The 20,800-nt window shown below is 47.8% G+C and overlaps 1 protein-coding gene across 2 annotated transcripts in view; it reads left to right on the top strand.

The window, feature by feature from the left end:
* The window catches only part of PIK3C3 (phosphatidylinositol 3-kinase catalytic subunit type 3), an 875,540-nt gene that overhangs the window by 128,734 nt on the left and 726,006 nt on the right, over positions 1-20,800 (top strand). The window contains exon 5 of one of the 2 annotated variants that reach the window (XM_078674732.1): positions 8,168-8,194. The exons of the other annotated variant lie outside the window; for it this stretch is intronic. Within the exon in view, the coding sequence (XP_078530858.1) occupies positions 8,168-8,194 (27 nt within the window). The remainder of the gene's footprint in view (positions 1-8,167; positions 8,195-20,800) is intronic. 2 annotated transcript variants of the gene reach the window in all.

Raw genomic sequence — 20,800 nt, forward strand, 5'->3', positions numbered from 1 at the left:
ATTATTGCGTTAGATGATGATACCTCAAAAAACGTTATTTGTTTATTTTACATTTTTCTTGTAAAATCCATAACTCCAAAAGTACTTAACTGATTGGCTGGACAGGACCCGTGTCTATGTTCCCCATCTGTATATGGCAGGGTACTAGAATTCAGAAGATCATTTTAGGAACTATATTCTCATCTGAATCTTCCCCTTTACTGGAGCCATATGGTCCCATTTATTCAACTCCTCAAACTAAGTAGGTCTAGGTAACTGCTTCCTGTCATTCATGGTTTGTCTCAGGAAATCAAGGTTTCTAATATTGAAAGTATCCTCTAAAGAAAATTGCAAGTCCTTGTCCGAAGCAGTATATTCATGCTATTCAGAAATCCAGGTACCGTAATAGAACCCAATGTCCTACATCAGTTCATATACAGGCGTTCCTTCAGCGGTAATTTCGGGCCCTCAGTAGAAGGTACAATAGAAACTTTAGGTTTTTTCAACGCAGCACCCGATATTTTTTCTCAAACGATCCAAATGTCACACAGATCAGAACAACAAACAGCCCCCATGCTACTTTGCCAATATTCACTCTATCACAGTGTGGTCTGTCAGCAACAAACCAATGACAGTGCATCTCTGTGGTGAGATCTCACCAATCTCAGTGTGGCTCTCTGGCTGACTAACCACTCACAGCGTGACTTTTCCATGAATGAGCAAGCCAATTGCAAATACTTCCTCAATGAATTTATACTAAATAAAACAAAATAAACCCTGTCTTCTCATCCTGTTGTAAGGCGTTTCAATCTCTGAGTGAATTCTCCCGATTCATGCCCTTATATAGGTACAATTCACATTGCCCTAAAATAGGCATAGAATAGAAATCAAGCCCTTATTTAGGCATAGCCCATGCTACCCAAATACAGGCATGGCTACTTCCACCCGTACCAAACGTCACAACGATTTCTTGGAAAATCGGCTTAAGCAGTCAGGGACTTCCCCTTGCTTGAATATTGATTTCTCCAAGAACTCAGTTAGTTTTACAATGAACAACTATTCCTAAGGGGTTTATTATGACGTTCTTATGCCCGACTTTACGTCAAACTATGGCATTCCTAAACACCTTCTAGGTATAAATATGCCTTCACTTGCTATAGAAAAACTACGGTGGTTCAGAGCAGCTCGACTATCTACTTGCCCGACGCAGCTTGCTACAGCAAGTGCCGAAGGAAGCCCTGACGCACTGATCAAGAGGCTGCCCTTCTCCTGCCGAGAATCCAGCTCCAGTGTTTCCAAGCTCCCCTTGCGGGGTGTTGGGAAATCGAGTCCCGAGACAGAGATACCAGACCTCCTTCATTCTACCTAAGGTATGGAGCTGATTAGAACCTAGAGTAACCTTTGGTAGATTCTTGGCAAAAACAACTAAACCTATGCTACACAATACTTACTTCTTCCCTCGTACTAGACTTAGGTTAGGTACATTGGGGTAGGCGTATTTTAGAAGCACAAGTTGGAGTGTTTTAGTCAATGTTATTTATGTATGTATTTTTATATGGCTTAGAAACCATACAATGCTCTTACAGTATTATTTTATAATACTATTCTCGCTATACGCATTATACTTTGCAGTCTGTATAACGATTGTAGCAGTTCACTTCTCTTGCATGAGAAAGAAGACTGTTCAATAAACCCTTTTTATTGAAAACTCCCGTCTCTCTATTTCTCTGCAACTCTGTAGAAACTAAGCATGCACGATTGACTGAGTGAAATACTTATCTATTGTTTCCACGACTCTGAGAGATATATTTCTTATCTTGGGAAACAAAGTTGTCATGTTTATGCGGTTGTCAGAAACTAATCCCTTCTTGTGTTTTCGAGAAAGTTTCTAGTGACCTCTGAGTTAGTTGGCACACACACAATTAAGTTTAGTATATTCGATAGAGACCTAGTAGACCTCAGTCCTACGTCAAATCTATAGGATATATTATTCCAATGCGCAGAGCCTATTGGTAATATAGGAACTACACTACAATCCTAAATAGGAAGAAATCAGTAAGACAGAATAAGACAAATCTCATGAATGATAAAAAACAAGAGCAGCACCTTTCCGCACATGTTTAAACCGCAATCCACTTTAGGTAGACTACCGTCCAGCAGCAGTCTACCCTGGCTAATGCTCCTACTTTTGTCCATTTAGGAATAAGGACACTAACCCAGATTAGACAATCTCCTAGAAGGGAGAAAACCCTATCTGTATGCATGTGACACCTCGCAAAACACACTACCTCATGCAGACAGGTAAACCACAATATCTCGAGATCTGAATTCTGCAGAATACGATAACCAAACCATACTATACAAAAAAAGCAAATTGCTCTTTAATATAAATCACACATAAGACTAATACATCAAAACAACAGTGATCAAACCACCAATTGACCCTATAATCAGCATCCCATAACCAACACTGCTGCCAGCGCGCTACTATTACTGCTGCTCTAATTTTAATCGTGATTTCTTTTAACTTTGCGCCGCTGTACTGCGCTGCATAATTTGCTCGCTTACTGGTGTTACTAATTTTTGCCTACCTTACTGACGCTCTTCTTTAGGCCGGGGTTCAGTTAGGCTCACTGGCACTATAATTGTTCTGCACCCGCATTCGGCGGGATATAGCCAGCATTAGCGGGTCCGACCGCCATCTTGGGTGGGTTGTGAGGCCAGGGGCACTTCGGGCGCCATCTTGCTTAGGGCAAGGGGCGCAGGAGGCGGACTTCCGCTCAGTGTAATATCATATAAAGATGGATGAGCAGGCGCGCAGCGGGCGCGACGTAGGCGCGCCGGAGGTGCGCCAGAGGTAAGCCCGTTTGCGCCCGTTCGCGCAACGGGCACTTTGTGCACATCCTGCATAGTCTATTCTCGGACTGACTTACTAGCTTTGCGAGCGCCCCAGGTGCCCCCTAGTCGACAGGCCAGTTGTCCGCCTACACCCAGAAAGCTCTCCTGTGGTCTGCTTAACGTCCGGTCGCTTTGTAGGCACCACACGGAGATTGCCTTTCTAATTGAGTCTATGGAGCTTGATGTGCTTTTCCTAACGGAAACCTGGACTCGGGCGGACTGTGAGGTCGAATTAGGCTTGGCCTGTCCTCCAGGATTTAAAATCAACCACACTCCTCGCCTACTGAATAGGGGCGGTGGAATTGGATTTATTTACAGGGAGACGCTAGCTCTATCTCAGCTTAAGATCAGAGAGGTGCCGGGTTTTGAGCTGATGGGGTTCTCCTTTAATGGACATGAGGGGATTTTATGCTCAGGTGTTTTGTGCTATGTCCCCACCCTCCCTGATTTCATCGATCTGCTATATGATCTTTCTAGCACTCACTCTCGGCTGATGGTCCTTGGGGACTTTAATCTGTGGCCGGGCGGACCGCAGGATAGTGCCTTTAACACCCTGTGCCAGGCATGCAACGACATTCAGTTGCAGCAGCTTGTCCTCTCGGCCACGCACCGACAGGGCCATGTCCTAGATTTAATATTTGCCGACACACAACTGGTAACGGTGCACGATATTCTCTGTCAGTATTGGACGGATCATGCTTTAGTTGCCTTCTCTCTATGTCTGGGCACCAACTTCTCGGTGGCCTCCGGTTCTAGTCATGCTAAAATGGGTAGACCTTGGTCCCGGTTGTTAAACTCTTCAGCTCTGCCTACTTTACTACCAGGAAACTTTATCCTGGGAGATAATGTGGAGGAGAGCTACACTTTGATGTGCCGGCGTATCTTGTATTCCTTGGATAAGGTGGCCCCCCTCCGGAGGTCTAGGGAAAGACTGAATCGGGCATGCCTTTGGTACACGAATGATCTGCGTCAGTTGAAGCTCTGCTGCAGACGTGCTGAGAGAGCCTGGAGGAAGGACTATTCGGATATAGCGAAGGCCTCCTTCAGGCAGTCTCTCCAGGAATATAAAGCACAGATTAAGTGTGCGAAAGCGGCCTACCTGGAATCCGCTCTGAACCAGGCCCCTAATAAATCTCAGGCGCTGTTTAAAATCGTTAACGACCTGACGCATCCTACCTGCGCGGCAAATAGGGTCCCCGCATTGCAGGCTCTATGTGAGTCTCTGGCAAATGCCTTTGAAGAGAAGATCCTCACGATCTTGGAGGGACTAAATTGCCCAGCGTTGTCCTTCTCTGGTCTGGGAGCTCCGGACGTCCTGTCCAGTCGACCCCAGCAAAGTCACATGTCCCCTCGCTCGGGAGCTCCGGACGCTGCATCCAGTCGACCCCAGCTGGGTGGTACTCTTCTCAGCCTGGGAGCTCCGGAAGCTGCGTCCAGTCGACCCCAGCTGGGTGGTACTCTTCTCAGCCTGGGAGCTCCGGACGCTGCGTCCAGTCGACCCCAGCTGGGTGGTTCTCTTCTCAGCCTGGGAGCTCCGGACGTCGCGTCCAGTCGACCCCAGCTGGGTGGTTCTCTTCTCAGCCTGGGAGCTCCGGACGTCGCGTCCAGTCGACCCCAGCTGGGTGGTTCTCTTCTCAGTCTGGGAGCTCCGGACGTCGCGTCCAGTCGACCCCAGCTGGGCAATTCCTCTTTTAGTCTGGGAGCTTTGGACGCTGGGCCCAGTCGACCCCAGCTGAGCTGTTGTTCTCGCAGCTTGGAAGCCTTGGTGGTCTACTCCAACCGACCCCAGCTTTGTTGCTTCCCTAGCCCGTCTTATGAGGAGTTTTGCAAATTGGCACTAACTGTGTCATCAGGTTCCCCCTTGGACCCACTGCCTCCTAAGTTCTGGAAGGTGTTCCAAGATGAACTTTTCCAGCCCTGGCATTCCATCTGCCTCCAGTCCTTTGACACTGCAACTGTTCCTGAGTGCTGGAAGCTGGCAGTGGTGTCACCTCTTTTAAAGAAACCCACATTGGACCCTGCCTGCCTGTCTAATTACAGACCCATTTCCTTGCTGCCGTTCCCTATCAAAATCATGGAGAAGCTAGTGACCCGCGCCCTGTCTGGTTTCCTGGAAGAGAACACCTGGTTTGATGAGGCACAGTTTGGCTTTCGTCCAGCACATGGGACTGAATCTGCGCTGGTGGCCGTGTTGGACAATCTTCGTTCGCGGGTCGACACGGGCCAGGCAGCCTTCTTAGTGCTGCTCGACATGTCGGCCGCGTTCGACACGGTCTGCCATTCTACCCTCATCAGGAGACTGGAAGAGTGCGGGGTCACCGGGCTGGCAAGGGACTGGTTGGTCTCGTATTTGAACAACCGACGGCAGGTGGTGGCGCTGCCTCCATTTAGATCGGAGGTGAAGAATGTGGGGCAGGGGGTACCACAGGGCTCGGCCATCAGCCCAATACTCTTCAACCTTTACCTTCGCCCTCTGGTCCATCTGATCAAATCTTTTGGTATCTCAGCATTTAATTATGCTGACGATACCCAATTGGTCTTTTCCCTGGAAGGTAACAACTCGGTCCCGTTGGAAACATTCCATCGCTGTATGTCAGCTACAGCCGACTGGCTCCGATCAAACTCCCTTCAGTTTAATAGTAAAAAAACGGAGGTGCTTTACTGTTCTTCTGATAAAATACCGCGTTCACTCCCTGACAATTTTTGGCCCTCGACCTTTTCTGAGGCAGTGTCAGCCGCTGAGTCTGCACGTAATTTGGGGGTTACTTTTGGGCCTAACTTGCAGCTGGATATGCATGTAAATAAGATCACGGCTACGTGCATGATGCTGCTGCGTATGCTCCGCAAAGTTTTGTTTGCCCCTTTTACCTGAACAGTCTAGACCAGAAGTAGTGCGTGGGACCATCTTAAGTCATTTAGACTATTGTAACGCCCTACTTCTGGAAGCCCCTAAAACGTTGCTTTGTAAATTGCAACGGGTGCAGAATATGGCGGCCAAGCTGGCTCTCTCTCGCCCTAATCTCAGCTCTTCCACCGCTGCTCTCCGGGACTTACATTGGTTGCCGGTCCATCTACGGGTTCAGTTCCAAAGCTGCCTGTCTGGTGTTCAAGGCTTTGCACGGACAGGGCCCGGTCCCACTGCAGAATATGTTTTCCTGGTATTCGTCCACGCGCTGCTTGCGCTCCTCTTCTGCGTGGCTGGTGGTGGTACCGAGATTCCAGAGAGTGAGGATGGGCGGACGCTCGTTTAGTGTCGCAGCGGCTAAACTCTGGAATTCTCTGCCACTTCCTTTACGAGGTCAAAAGGACCTTCTACCATTTAAAAAAGCGCTGAAGACCCATTTGTTCCCTAGGGCAGTGTAAGTTGTAGTCCTGTTGCTGATAGTGATCTCAAGCGCCAGGATGCCCTTGGGGTGACAGTGAAGCGCTATACAAATATACCAATAAATAAATAAATAAATAAATAAACACTGCACACACAGCATAACAACCTATCTCTCAGTGCACACTTAAAGATCAGAATCTCACCCAACACACTCAGCAAAAAACCCTATAGAATTATCCACACTGGAAAACCCACAAATTCTATAGACTAAGCAAAAAGAGAATTTAGAAGCAGAAAAAGAGATGCTCTTTAATGTGAAACCAAACTGTAGGAGCAAAACACTGTACCCCAGAATCAAGACACCCCAACATTTACCTCAATGTTTCCACACTTCACTAAATCAGGGACTGTTTTAAACCTCGATTTCATGAGTCACTATGGCCACTCCATTAACCCCTCCCATACTGGTCATGGAACCGCTCCGTCACCAGCCTCGGTCGCGCTGTGCTGGTGAGGGAGCGCCTGCGCTGGATGTTCCATTGATCGGGCGGGGCCGTGACGGAACCGCCCGTCACAAGCACAGCGCGCCCAAGCCTCGTGACGGAGCGGTTCCGTCACGAGCATGGGAGCGCCGTGCGGCCCTCCTACCCCCTAGCGCTGCGGCGGAATTGCCGCCGCAGCGAAGGGGTTAAGGCATCTCACAAAGCATCAAAATCTTGAGACATGTAAATTCATTAAATAACTCCAATTTAAAATTGATTGGGCCCACTCAATAACTGAGTTCTAGATCAATGAAAAGTAAAAGGGTTCTACTACAAACTTGAAAAGTAAGCAGTATAGAATCAGTGCCATGAAAGCTCTCAGAAGCAGAGTTATACAGAGTATGCAAAAAACGTTTTGCAGATTGATCATGGTGTGACTGAATGGACACTTTCTTTAGCAATTCAGAGCACCTAACAAATAAACATCATATTGCCTTAACACCTAACCACTAACCCACTACATGATTAATTTATTCAGCACCCTCTATGCTAATGTCAACCAGAGAAGGTCGAACAGAACAAGATATATGATCATTAGCACATTATATGAATAGATTTACCTTGGTGAATCTGCAGAGAAAATTGAAACATGTTGCAAGTTACTTCTGAACTGGGGAAGGTTCATCATGAACAGAACAACATCTGTGGGGAATAACTCAATAGTGCTGCTTGTCTGTGCCCTGCGGAGCTTATGTGTGCAAGGGGAGAACACCACAGAGTGATTAACAGAAATTACTACTATCCTGCAAAGAATGGTGTTTTGCACAACAATATGGCCTAGTTAACGTACATTAGAAAAAGACACTTGTACACATTATAAGGAATTCGTTTCAAATGCAATCACTTTATATTGGTATGTACATATAAAATCATTTATGTAAATGCATACTTCACAGTGTTCATGATGCACAAAAATCCAAACCCATAAAAATATTGAGCAATCCTTTGTGGATGCCTCACGCAGTGGTGAGGGTCAGTTTAGCCTCGCCCCTGTTTGGCTCCGGTCTGGCCTCCTAATGATGTGAAGGCCTTTCTCTGAAATCAGTAAAGAGGACAATGATCAGATGACCCTGATTTAAGATAAAATCAAGCTCATGGTGATTTTTATGCTTTTATCCCTAAGGTGCTTCTAATATTAAAACACACCTTTTTTCCTTTTGTGATCATTAGCTATGCTAATGGATCCTGCCCAGCTCTTGAAGCAAACTGAGAAGTATGCATTGCTTGAAGACATACTAGTTGTGTGAGGAATTATGTTTGTTTGTTGCTTTTGTACACTTTTTAAAATTCTAACACCTATTGACGCCACAAGATGGTGTCTTTCTTTGATAGCGCGGTCACATACAAACACATAATAGACTACATTCATTATATTTGTATAAAACTGTATCTTACTAAGTTAACCTACTCTCTTTAAATATAGGAACCAAACAAGGAACATTTGGAGGAAGTAAGTAAGAGTAAAATAAAGGCCTGATAACTCTCTTTGTTGACAGTGTGCATGATCTTTACGCAAAAGATCCAGCTGTGAGTTTGACCTCTATCCCTAGATATACTTGAAAAGAAATTGCAGAGCTCTTAGTTTGACAAAGATTAACTTGCCTAATGATTGCATTTTATAAATCTATCCCCATTAACTGTTTTAATGATTTCCAGTACTAACACAGCACTGTGCAAAAGTTGATAGCATGTTTATAGTGAGTGTTTTTTTGTCCTGTTATTATATAATAACCCTGCTGATGGGAATGTATGGCTTCTCATTGACATTGTTCCTGCTTAATTCCAGGTAGGCTTGTTTGGCTGTTATTGGTTTTGGTTTTGGTTTTATAAATCTTGTCGCATTCATTTAATGTTTCATATTTTAGGACCAAGCAGTAGGAAACATACCTTCAGATCTTAGTAATGTTGTCCATATATACCTTTTGTCAAACCCAGGTCATGCTGGGAGAGTCGAGTTAGAACTCCGGAGCATACATCTACCTATCAGATAAAAAATAATTTTTAAAACCCATGGGATTGTGTCCAGGTTCCCATCACCGAAATTGCCAATTGCTGAATCCATGTTTTCATTGTCAGCGTAGTAAATGGCACAGTGTGTGCAGCAGTGCAAAGGTTACATTTAACTTTAAGGTAACCTCTGAGCACACTAATAACATTTCAAACATTCACAAGTTAAGTGACAAGTGCCACTACTTCAGTCTTTCAGATAATATAAATGTCCAAATTCTCCAATCAAGGTTAAAGTTCTTCAGTATTTATTCGTTCTTCTGATAAACAGCGTTGAAAGTACATCAGCCAACACGTGTTTCGTCGTGCTATTATACAGCACATTGACTTCCTCAGGACTGTAACTAAATAAACAGTACCCATAATTATAACACGATCTACATATGGCATAATTTTGAAGGTGAGTATATAGTCCCAATCACCTACACCAAAGTAAAAGCACTGCACCGTGTGCAATTCTAAACAGAAGAAAGTAAGGAAAAGAGAAATGCCAGTCCAGAATAAGGTTCTCACCTACAGTGTAAAAATAGATCCCCTTTGTACCATGCCAGAGGAGTGTGTAACCTACTTAATTTGATACAATAAGTAATCACCTAATTATCCAAGATTTTCACTCAGCCAATCCAATCCGTAGGTTATCTCCAGCTTTCAATCTAAGAGAACAATTTTTACAAAAGATAAACTACGGACTCCTCTTTAATCCTCTATGGTCTCCTACACATTCCTTACTTATACATTTATCTGCAAAAAGTTCCTCACATCCGTTCTTACCAATCCCTCTCTTAATGTCCCCTCCCATCCAAGAGTACTTCACTGAAATTCAATTACCTTAAATATCCCCTATTGCTTTTAATCACTTAAACCGTTCCTACTCTCTCCATATAAATACACTTTTAGGATGAGATAAAAATAATATAAATTAAATAGTTCCAATTAGCCGGTTATATCTACACTTTTAACCAGCAATCTCGTATAACTCTAAAGCCCAATTACACTCACCTAAAGGCGTAAGGGTTATCCAATTTATCCACATGAATCTTGTCTCTTCAGTATTCTATATAATTCCAGTCACCGCCACTATGATCATAATGGTTATCGTTTTAATATCAACCATTTCAAAAAAGTTTTTTATATCACAAAACCCCATTATTAGTAGATCGCGCTTACCATCGGCAGTAGCTCTTAGTTTTCAAACTCCTCTATCCTAATGGTTTGTCCGTAATATTGTGCTGCCTAAAATAAATAGGCATCACACATTAGTTACTATCACTTAGATGCATACAAAACCCCTCCGAGTAATCGCTCTCCTCAGGTTCTGTCCAATCTCACACGAATTTCCACTCCTAATTCTGGTTTGCTTCTCCTGTATGAATAACATTGGGAAATCGTCTTAATCTAAATTCATGGAAACCCCAATATAAACCTCAAACTGCCAATTGTACTCACCATCCACTCGAATATCTATCGATACGGAGGTCAGTTTCCTCTTAATAGTAAAATAATTTCCTGTAACAACATAGAACGAATCTCTACTTATGTCTCTACATTTATCGTACTTTTCAACTCCATAATTAACCTGTAGTTTTATTAACTCACCAAGCACGTTTATGAAATTGCATCTTAGACCTCCACTTCCTCGATCCTATATCTCCAAATAATCAAAATTACAACACTCATTAGGACCACAAACTGTACTAATACCTATTGCCAAGAAAGTTAAAAGTACAGTCACTAAGTACACAGCTTGCTCCTCGGTAAATATCTTCACCGATTCCTCTGGCGTCCCGCACCCGCGCCATATTGAAATGTCCTTTTCTACCTTTTGGTAGCGGCCGCCATCTTGTAGCGGTGTATCATATATTTATCACGATACCCACTACTAATATCCTTATCATATTACCTCATTATATGTAAACAATATATACATCTGGTCCACTATAGCTGCAAATTCTAATACCCATATTCCTTTCGTACTATTTTGTACAAATCTTCGCACGGGGCGTATCTTCTCATTCAGTATTACGCCGAACATCTCCTCTATTTGGATTAACATCCTAGTCAGTATCTCTATTACAAGTTCTCCTACGAAAATTATTATTTAACTAACTCGAGATATTACTAATAAGAAAACGCAATATCCACATTAAAAACAGGACGTGAACAGTAGCCGCCATCTTGTAGTGGTGTATCTTAAGTCTGGCATGATACCCACTCCTCATATAACATTCGTGCTGCTTTGAACAAAGCTTCGTACAGGGCGTAACTATTTGTTCATTCATACGCCAAACATCTCCTCTATTCAGATTAACGTCCTAGTGGACTCTTGAGTCACTCGTGGTCACTAACAACACTATTACAAGTTCCCCTCTTATTATTGTACTGCCACAAAGTATTAGTATTGAAAAAATGAAAATTCCACATTGGGTGTTTTCTATTCTATTCAGGGCGTGAATAGAATAGAAAACACCCTCAAGCCCAAGTTCTGAGGATGTGGAATTTCATTTGAATATACATGACCGCCTGGACCTCGTCCCGAACGGTTGCTCCCCCACGCTGCCTGGCTCCTGCTTGCAATCCTTTTTCCAGTGCCCACAGCTGAAGCGTTTTCAAGCAGCCCTCGTGTGTGGTATCGTAGCTCTTGGCTCTGTGCCTTGATAATTGTAGTGGCGCTTATAATAGCAATCAGCCTTCGTGTTAATTGTCATAGCGCTTGTGCTCTGTGAATTGATAATTGTAGTGGCGCTTATAATAGCAATCAGCCTTCGTGTGCATTTTCATAGCGCTTGTGCTCTGTGCCTTGCTAACTGTCTCGCTTAAGTAGCAATCAGCCTTCGTGTGTATTTTCATAGCGCTAGTGCCTGGCTCATTTGGGCAGCGCTTGAACATAATTGCATTTGGTAGCGCTTTTTACATATTCCTAACAGTATTAAGTCCTTAGCGCTTTACCTGCTTTCAGTGCATTCCTTCATAGCTGGCATTGCACCGTGTTGGTTTCGATTCCTACCCCTCCCACCATTTTGTTGTTGTGCTTTCCCCTGCCCCGCCTCCCCGCTACCGCCTCCCAGCTGACCCGCCCACGCTCCGCCCCCCTCCACTCTCCATTTATGTCAGATGTCCCAACGCGCAGCGTCCACGCGCTACGGCCTCGCCGAAGGTGCGCCAAAGGTAAGCCCGTCTACGCCCGTCCGCGCCTGGACCGCGCCCAGCGCCAGACCCCCTGCCCCTCGCACTGCGCAGCCCCCCCGCATTACCTACGACGCCGCCACCCTCCTAGCCCTTAACCCCGGTCGCGCCCCCAACTGCGTCCATGCCGCTCCTGGACACACCCATGGACCTTTCTCCTGCTACTCCTGCAAATTCATCGGCACCGACAACATCTCCGCTACCACCACAACACAAACCCCTGACCCCAACCACCTACAATGCATCCTTCTCAACACCCGATCAGTCCACAGACAAGCCATTGACCTATGGAACCTACTAGACACCATCTCTCCGGACGTCGCCTTCCTTACAGAAACTTGGATGAACGCTTCCTCCGCCCCAGACATCACCATTGCCATCCCGGAAGATTATAAGATCATTCGCAAGGACCGCACCGGCCACACAGGAGGAGGAATCGCTATCGTCCATAAGAAGTCAATCCGCATCTCAACCAGCTCCGACGCCAATCTCACCAACTCTGAACACCTTCACTTCCAGATCCACATCGACCCCAAGACCACACTCAGAGGCACCCTCCTCTACAGACCACCAGGACCCCGCGCAAAATTCAGTGAAGACATCACGGACTTCATCACTCCTCACGCACTCCCCTCCAAAGACTACATCCTTCTGGGAGACCTCAATTTTCACCTTGAAAAGATCAACGACCGCAACACCACCACCCTCTTGGACAATCTCGCCAACCTCGGACTTAAACAACTGGTCACATCCCCCACCCACATCGCAGGTCACACGCTCGACCCCATCTTCACCTCCAGCAATCTTGTCTCCTTCAGCCACACTACGGAGCTCCTCTGGACTGACCACAGCTGCGTTCACTTCACCTACAACAAACCAAAACCCACCAACCACCTCCAACCAACTCTGCAAAGAAACTGGAACAAAATCACCACGGACCAGATCTCCGCATCGCTCCTTCTAAACACCCCAGCCCACTCTTCTAACGCAAACGAAGCCGCCACCAACCTCACCCTATGGTTATCCAACACCGCCGACACCTTAGCACCACTGAAGAAACGTCAAAACAAACCTGCCAGCAAGAAGGCCTCATGGTTCAACGATGATCTTAAGAAGTCCAAGAAACTCTGCCGCTCCCTCGAAAAGGCCTGGAAAAAAGACCCAACTACTAGCACCAAGGACGCCTTCAAAAACGCCACCCGCACTCACCACCAACTAATCCGTAAGGCCAAGAAAACAGCATTCAAGGATCGACTTGACAACAACGCCCACAACAGCAAGGAACTTTTCAACATCGTCAAGGAATTTTCAAATCCCTCGGCCAACTCCAACGACATCACCCCCTCTCAAGCCCTCTGCGACTCCCTAGCTTCATTCTTCCACAACAAGATTGCAGACATCCACAACAGCTTCAACAACCAACCCGGAAACCAACCCACCCTACCTTTTGCTGAACATTCTCCCCCCGTAAACACCCTTAACAACTGGAACCCAATCTCCACTGAGGACACAATCCGCCTGATGAACTCCATCCACTCAGGATCCCCCACAGACCCATGTCCTCACCACATCTTCAACAAAGCAGACTCCGTCATAGCACCGCACCTCCGAGACGTCATCAACAGCTCCCTCAACTCCGCCACCTTCCCGGAAGACTGGAAACACGCTGAACTCACCGCCCTTCTGAAGAAACCCACAGCGGACCCCACCGAACTCAAAAATTACCGCCCCATCTCGCTCCTTCCATTCCCGGCCAAAGTCATCGAGAAAGCTGTCAACAACCAACTCGCCGCCTTCCTCGAAGCCAACAAATCCCTCGACCCCTCACAATCTGGCTTCCGAGCAAAACACAGCACTGAGACCGCCCTCATCGCAGCAACAGACGACATTCGAACTCTGCTGGACAACGGAGACACAGTCGCCCTCATCCTCCTCGACCTCTCTGCAGCATTTGACACAGTCTGCCACAGCACCCTTTTACAACGCCTCAATAACATCGGAATCCAAGGAAAAGCACTTGAATGGATCACCTCTTTCCTCACCGGAAGAACTCAGAAAGTCCGCCTCCCACCATTCAAGTCCGAGGCCACTGAAGTCATCTGTGGCGTACCACAAGGATCCTCACTCAGCCCCACCCTCTTCAACGTATACATGAGCCCCCTCGCGACCATCGCCCGCCAACACAACCTCAACATCATCTCTTACGCGGATGACACTCAACTAATCCTTTCTCTCACCAATGACCCCAGCACCGCCAAAACTAACCTACACGAAGGAATGAAAGAAGTTGCCGATTGGATGAAACAAAGCCGTCTGAAACTGAACTCAGACAAAACAGAAGTCCTCATCTTAGGTACATCCCCCTCTGCATGGGACGACTCCTGGTGGCCGGAAGCCCTCGGAAAGGCACCCATCCCGACAGACCACGCACGGAACTTAGGCATCATACTGGACTCTTCACTCTCAATGAATAGACAAGTCAGCGCCGTATCCTCTTCCTGCTTCAACATTCTTCGCATGCTTAGAAAAACATTTCGCTGGATCCCCACCGAAACAAGGAAAACAGTCACCCATGCTCTGGTCACGAGCCGACTGGACTACGGAAACACCCTCTACGCAGGCACTACCGCTAAACTCCAGAAGAAACTCCAACGAATCCAAAACGCCTCAGCCAGGATCATATTAGACATCCCACGCAACGAACACATCTCAGGTCACCTTAAGGACCTCCACTGGCTACCCGTCAATAAGAGGATCACTTTCCGACTGCTAACTCACGCACACAAATCACTCTACGACATCGGACCAGAATGCCTCAACTCACGACTGTCCTTCTACACCCCCTCCCGCCAACTACGCTCTTCCAACCAAGCCCTCGCCACTGTACCTCGCATCAACAAGACCACCATGGGCGGCAGATCCTTCTCATGCCTGGCTGCTAAAACATGGAACTCACTCCCCGCTTACCTTCGCCTTACCCAGAACCACCTAGCATTCAGAAAGCAACTTAAAACGTGGATATTTGACAAGTAATCTTCCTCCCCTCTCTAAGCGCCTTGGGACCCTCTGGGTATGTAGTGCGCTATATAAATGCTCTGACTTGACTTGACTTGACATGATATGACAAGGAGATTTGAAGCCAGAGGGTTTGATAAGGGTGTAATAGATAAGGCTAGAAAGCGGGCATGTAGCCTTAAACGCTCAGAAACCCTTGCACCAAAAAAGCATATTGATAAAAAAAGAACAAAAGGTGCGTTTGGTTACTCACTTTAATATAGCATCAAATAAGTTGTATCCGATTATTAACAGACATTGGCATCTGCCTAAAGCAGATAGGGATCTGATGCAATTTATCAGTGAGAGACCCTCAATTACCTTTAAAAAGGGTAAAACTTTGGCTAATGACTTAAGCCCCAGCTATCCAGTCAAAACAAAGAGAATTTGGTTGCCAGGTAACACTAGAGGTTTTCACAAATGTGGACGTTGCAATTCTTGCAGAAGGACCCGTAAAAAAGTCCTGAGCTTCAGTTACAATGGTTCAGAAACCTATGAAATAGATAGTTTTATCAATTGTGAAACCGCATTTGTGGTCTATGTAATATCATGTACATGTGGACAAATCTATGTGGGCAGTACGATTAGGAGGTTAAGGGACAGGATGGTGGAACACTTTCGAGCCTGGAAAAATGGAGACACAAGGTAACCCATAGCTGCACACTATATACAAAATGAGAAGAAACATGAACATCAGTTTCAGGTTAGACAGGACCCCAGAGGGGGTAATAGACTTCTGAAACTCAGGCGCAGAGAGGTGGTCTGGATTATGAAACTTAAAGAGGTAGAGATGGGTCTGAATATTGACAATGAGTACCAATTTTTTCTTGGACAAGAATGAGAGCAACGATGTACCACTTATGAATGAGTAGATAATTATACAGGTATGGGGACTAAGAGTACATTATATGTTACCTGTTTAACTTAAAACTATTAACTGGGAGCGGATGTGTCTGAGACATTAGCCTTAGAACAAGAGGATGATGTTTAGAATTAGACTATACATGTCTGTAAACTTGGTAAATACTCATAGTATAACATGCAACCTTTGTATTGTAAAATTAATAATACTATAGAGTGTATAATGCATGGACAATGGATTTTAAAGTGTTTAGACTGTAGACATACTGGCATATACTTACACAACTCATTTCTGCACTTCCCCCTTTCATATATAAAGTTTATGAAAAACAAATTGCCCTTCAGCAGCGGGAGGGCACTCAACGGCGCTCTCTGTCAGTGTCAGCCTCGCTGCAGCTCGCCTCTCTGTGCCCCTTAAAATTATGAGTAAAGCCGACGCGTTTCGAGGCATTGCGCCTCTTCTTCTTAGGCAGACTTCAGAAACACTGTGGGCTCACCATTTTTTACTTTATTTTATATCATCGCATTCAATAGTGGGCGTGGCAACATTGAGCCCCATGGTATGCTGGGACTTATAGTCCAAATGGTGAGTACTAGTAACTGACCTTTAGTGGGTACAAAGTTTCAAAAGTCAAATTCAGTCCGTTTGTTCCTTAGTAGGACGGGATACAGAGATGCAGGCTTCTTTTGTGCATGGGAGCGTCGTGCCTCGTGGTTTGGAGAAAGTTCCACTCCACAGCCTTTTCTTCCGTGAGAGAAAATGGTGCTCAATCCCCACGGCACGGGCCGCCGTGAAATTAATGAAAAACAAATTGCCCTTCAGCAGCGGGAGGGCACTCAACGGCGCTCTCTGTCAGTGTCAGCCTCGCTGCAGCTCGCCTCTCTGTGCCCCTTAAAATTATGAGTAAAGCCGACGCGTTTCGAGGCATTGCGCCTCTTCTTCTTAGGCAGACTTCAGAAACACTGTGGGCTCACCATTTTTTACTTTATTTTATATCATCGCATTCAATAGTGGGCGTGGCAACATTGAGCCCCATGGTATGCTGGGACTTATAGTCCAAATGGTGAGTACTAGTAACTGACCTTTAGTGGGTACAAAGTTTCAAAAGTCAAATTCAGTCCGTTTGTTCCTTAGTAGGACGGGATACAGAGATGCAGGCTTCTTTTGTGCATGGGAGCGTCGTGCCTCGTGGTTTGGAGAAAGTTCCACTCCACAGCCTTTTCTTCCGTGAAAAGTTTAGTGCATATATCCCAACTAAAAGCTTTGGGCTTGAGGGTGTTTTCTATTCTATTCACGCCCTGTTTTCAATGTGGAATTTTCGTTTTTTCAATACTAATACTTTGTGGCAGTACAATAATAAGAGGGGAACTTGTAATAGTGTTGTTAGGGACCACGAGTGACTCAAGAGTCCACTAGGACGTTAATCTGAATAGAGGAGATGTTTGGCATATGAATGAACAAATAGTTACACCCTGTACCAAGCTTTGTTCAAAGCAGCACGGATGTTATATGAGGAGTGGGTATCATGCCAGACTTAAGATACACCACTACAAGATGGCGGCTACTGTTCACGTCCTGTTTTTAATGTGGAATCGCGTTTTCTTATTAGTAATATCTCGAGTTAGTTAAATAATAATTTTCGTAGGAGAACTTGTAATAGAGATACTGACTAGGATGTTAATCCGAATAGAGGAGATGTTCGGCGTAATACTGAATGAGAAGATACGCCCAGTGCGAAGCTTTGTACAAAATAGTACAAAAGGAATATGGGTATTAGAATTTGCAGCTATAGTGGACCAGATGTATATTTTGTTTACATATAATGAGGTAATATGATAAGGATATTAGTAGTGGGTATCGTGATAAATATATGATACACCGCTACAAGATGGCGGCCGCTACCAAAAGGTAGAAAAGGACATTTCAATATGGCGCGGGTGGGGGGGTGTGGCCAAGCAGCATGGCCGACAGGACGTGAGCTCCACCGGCTCCCGTCCTGAGGACCCTAATATCCTGGTTATTTATCCTACCTGGGCTGCTGTTTCTTGGTAACGATAGCCGGATGTCCTTCTCATACCGGGGGCCTCATCTCTGGACGTCGCCGGAGGTCTGAGGTGCGGTTCCTCGACGGTAGTGATGGCGTGTGAGCTGGGTCTCTGTCCTAGTGAGACCGTGGTCTGTGGCCTACCCCCGAGTGGAGTCGCGGAAGCGGACCGGCCTGCCGCACTCTTTGGGGTCGTGGTGCTGTATGGGGATGGCGGAGCCCGCTGACACCTGGGGCTCCGCCTTGCTAAAATCCGTGTGCGGCTGCTGTGCCCCTCAAGAGACCCCTGCTGCATAGCCTCGACTCGGTGGCGGCGAGGTGCTACGGAGCGGAGGCCCTTCCCCCCCCGGGAGTGGCCTGGATCTTGCTGCGAGTGCCCCCCGGTTGGGAGAACGTAATTGGTGAGAGACCTCCTTTGCCCCGGGGACTTGGAAGGCTGGCTGGAGTCTGCGGCGGCAGTAGTGGGAGCGGTGCTGCGGGGCCTGCGGGTCCGGCTCTGCGCCCCTCCCCCACGGAGCCGCCATTTTGTTCTCGTGGCAGTGCGGCCGCTGGCTTCCCCGGAGAGACCTGAGGCCTGAGCGGCCCGCTGCTCCTGTGTTCCTGCACCGCGGTGCCCCACCGCCCATAGAGAACTGCTGGAGTGTGACCTGGGAGCCGGGGCGGCGGTGCCCGTGAGCGCTGGGGTGAGAGGCGACACATCGGACCCCCGGTCCTCCGGGATAGGCCTGCTCCCCACGCGGGCCTGTGTGCTCCGGGCCCCCACGCTAGGCGGCTCCTGGGGGATTGAATTGTTGCACCGGACTGCCCCCCACGGGCGCTGCGCTGTTGGAGTGAGACCCGCGAGCCAGGGCGTCTGGAATAGCGAGAGCGGGGGCGAGCGGCTACCCGCCGGACTACCGGCCTGACGAGACGAGCTTGCTCCTTGTACCGGCCTGTTTGCCACGGGCCCCACCGCTTGCCTGGCGAGGAAGGGGGGGTGCTGCTCGTGCCTGCCGCCTTATATCCTGTGTGCTCCACTCCATTGTTGGGCGCCCCAGGGGAGATAGGACTGTCGTGTTGGTCTGCCCCCACTGCCGCTGTTGCTCTGGGGGGTGCAGTGGGCTCCCCGCCCTGGATATAGCTGTGTGGACTGGCTTGGGCTGCGGGGAGTGCACTCTTGGCCCCTGCTTGGCGCCCCCCCGTTTCTGACGCCTCTTGGGGAGAGCTGGAGGTGCGGTGGGGTGTGCCGGACATACGTCCTGAGGAGCTGCCTGGAGACCCGCGGCTGGGGGACGGTGGGTGTAGGAAGTCCTTGGAACTCCCCTGGAGGGATTATTGGGACTTTCTTGACGACCGGCAATGCGCAAGGACAGGCTGTCGAAGTCCACAAAGCCCAACACCATTACACAGTACACTACCCAGCGGCTGTACAAAGTGTTGCTCTCACTAAATCTAAAAGTTGAGAAACCCTGTGTCTCAATTGGTTTATACACATTGTGCTTTATCAATCAAGTCGATTGTGATTCAATTCCAAGTGTATATATGTATAGTACTACTACTACTACTGTTCACGTCCTGTTTTTAATGTGGAATCGCGTTTTCTTATTAGTAATATCTCGAGTTAGTTAAATAATAATTTTCGTAGGAGAACTTGTAATAGAGATACTGACTAGGATGTTAATCCGAATAGAGGAGATGTTCGGCGTAATACTGAATGAGAAGATACGCCCAGTGCGAAGCTTTGTACAAAATAGTACAAAAGGAATATGGGTATTAGAATTTGCAGCTATAGTGGACCAGATGTATATTTTGTTTACATATAATGAGGTAATATGATAAGGATATTAGTAGTGGGTATCGTGATAAATATATGATACACCGCTACAAGATGGCGGCCGCTACCAAAAGGTAGAAAAGGACATTTCAATATGGCGCGGGTGGGGGGGCGTGGCCAAGCAGCATGGCCGACAGGACGTGAGCTCCACCGGCTCCCGTCCTGAGGACCCTAATATCCTGGTTATTTATCCTACCTGGGCTGCTGTTTCTTGGTAACGATAGCCGGATGTCCTTCTCATACCGGGGGCCTCATCTCTGGACGTCGCCGGAGGTCTGAGGTGCGGTTCCTCGACGGTAGTGATGGCGTGTGAGCTGGGTCTCTGTCCTAGTGAGACCGTGGTCTGTGGCCTACCCCCGAGTGGAGTCGCGGAAGCGGACCGGCCTGCCGCACTCTTTGGGGTCGTGGTGCTGTATGGGGATGGCGGAGCCCGCTGACACCTGGGGCTCCGCCTTGCTAAAATCCGTGTGCGGCTGCTGTGCCCCTCAAGAGACCCCTGCTGCATAGCCTCGACTCGGTGGCGGCGAGGTGCTACGGAGCGGAGGCCCTTCCCCCCCCGGGAGTGGCCTGGATCTTGCTGCGAGTGCCCCCCGGTTGGGAGAACGTAATTGGTGAGAGACCTCCTTTGCCCCGGGGACTTGGAAGGCTGGCTGGAGTCTGCGGCGGCAGTAGTGGGAGCGGTGCTGCGGGGCCTGCGGGTCCGGCTCTGCGCCCCTCCCCCACGGAGCCGCCATTTTGTTCTCGTGGCAGTGCGGCCGCTGGCTTCCCCGGAGAGACCTGAGGCCTGAGCGGCCCGCTGCTCCTGTGTTCCCGCACCGCGGTGCCCCACCGCCCATAGAGAACTGCTGGAGTGTGACCTGGGAGCCGGGGCGGCGGTGCCCGTGAGCGCTGGGGTGAGAGGCGACACATCGGACCCCCGGTCCTCCGGGATAGGCCTGCTCCCCACGCGGGCCTGTGTGCTCCGGGCCCCCACGCTAGGCGGCTCCTGGGGGATTGAATTGTTGCACCGGACTGCCCCCCACGGGCGCTGCGCTGTTGGAGTGAGACCCGCGAGCCAGGGCGTCTGGAATAGCGAGAGCGGGGGCGAGCGGCT

The sequence above is a fragment of the Lissotriton helveticus genome, chromosome 2_1 (assembly GCF_964261635.1).
Source record: "Lissotriton helveticus chromosome 2_1, aLisHel1.1, whole genome shotgun sequence".
Lineage (NCBI taxonomy): Eukaryota > Metazoa > Chordata > Amphibia > Caudata > Salamandridae > Lissotriton > Lissotriton helveticus.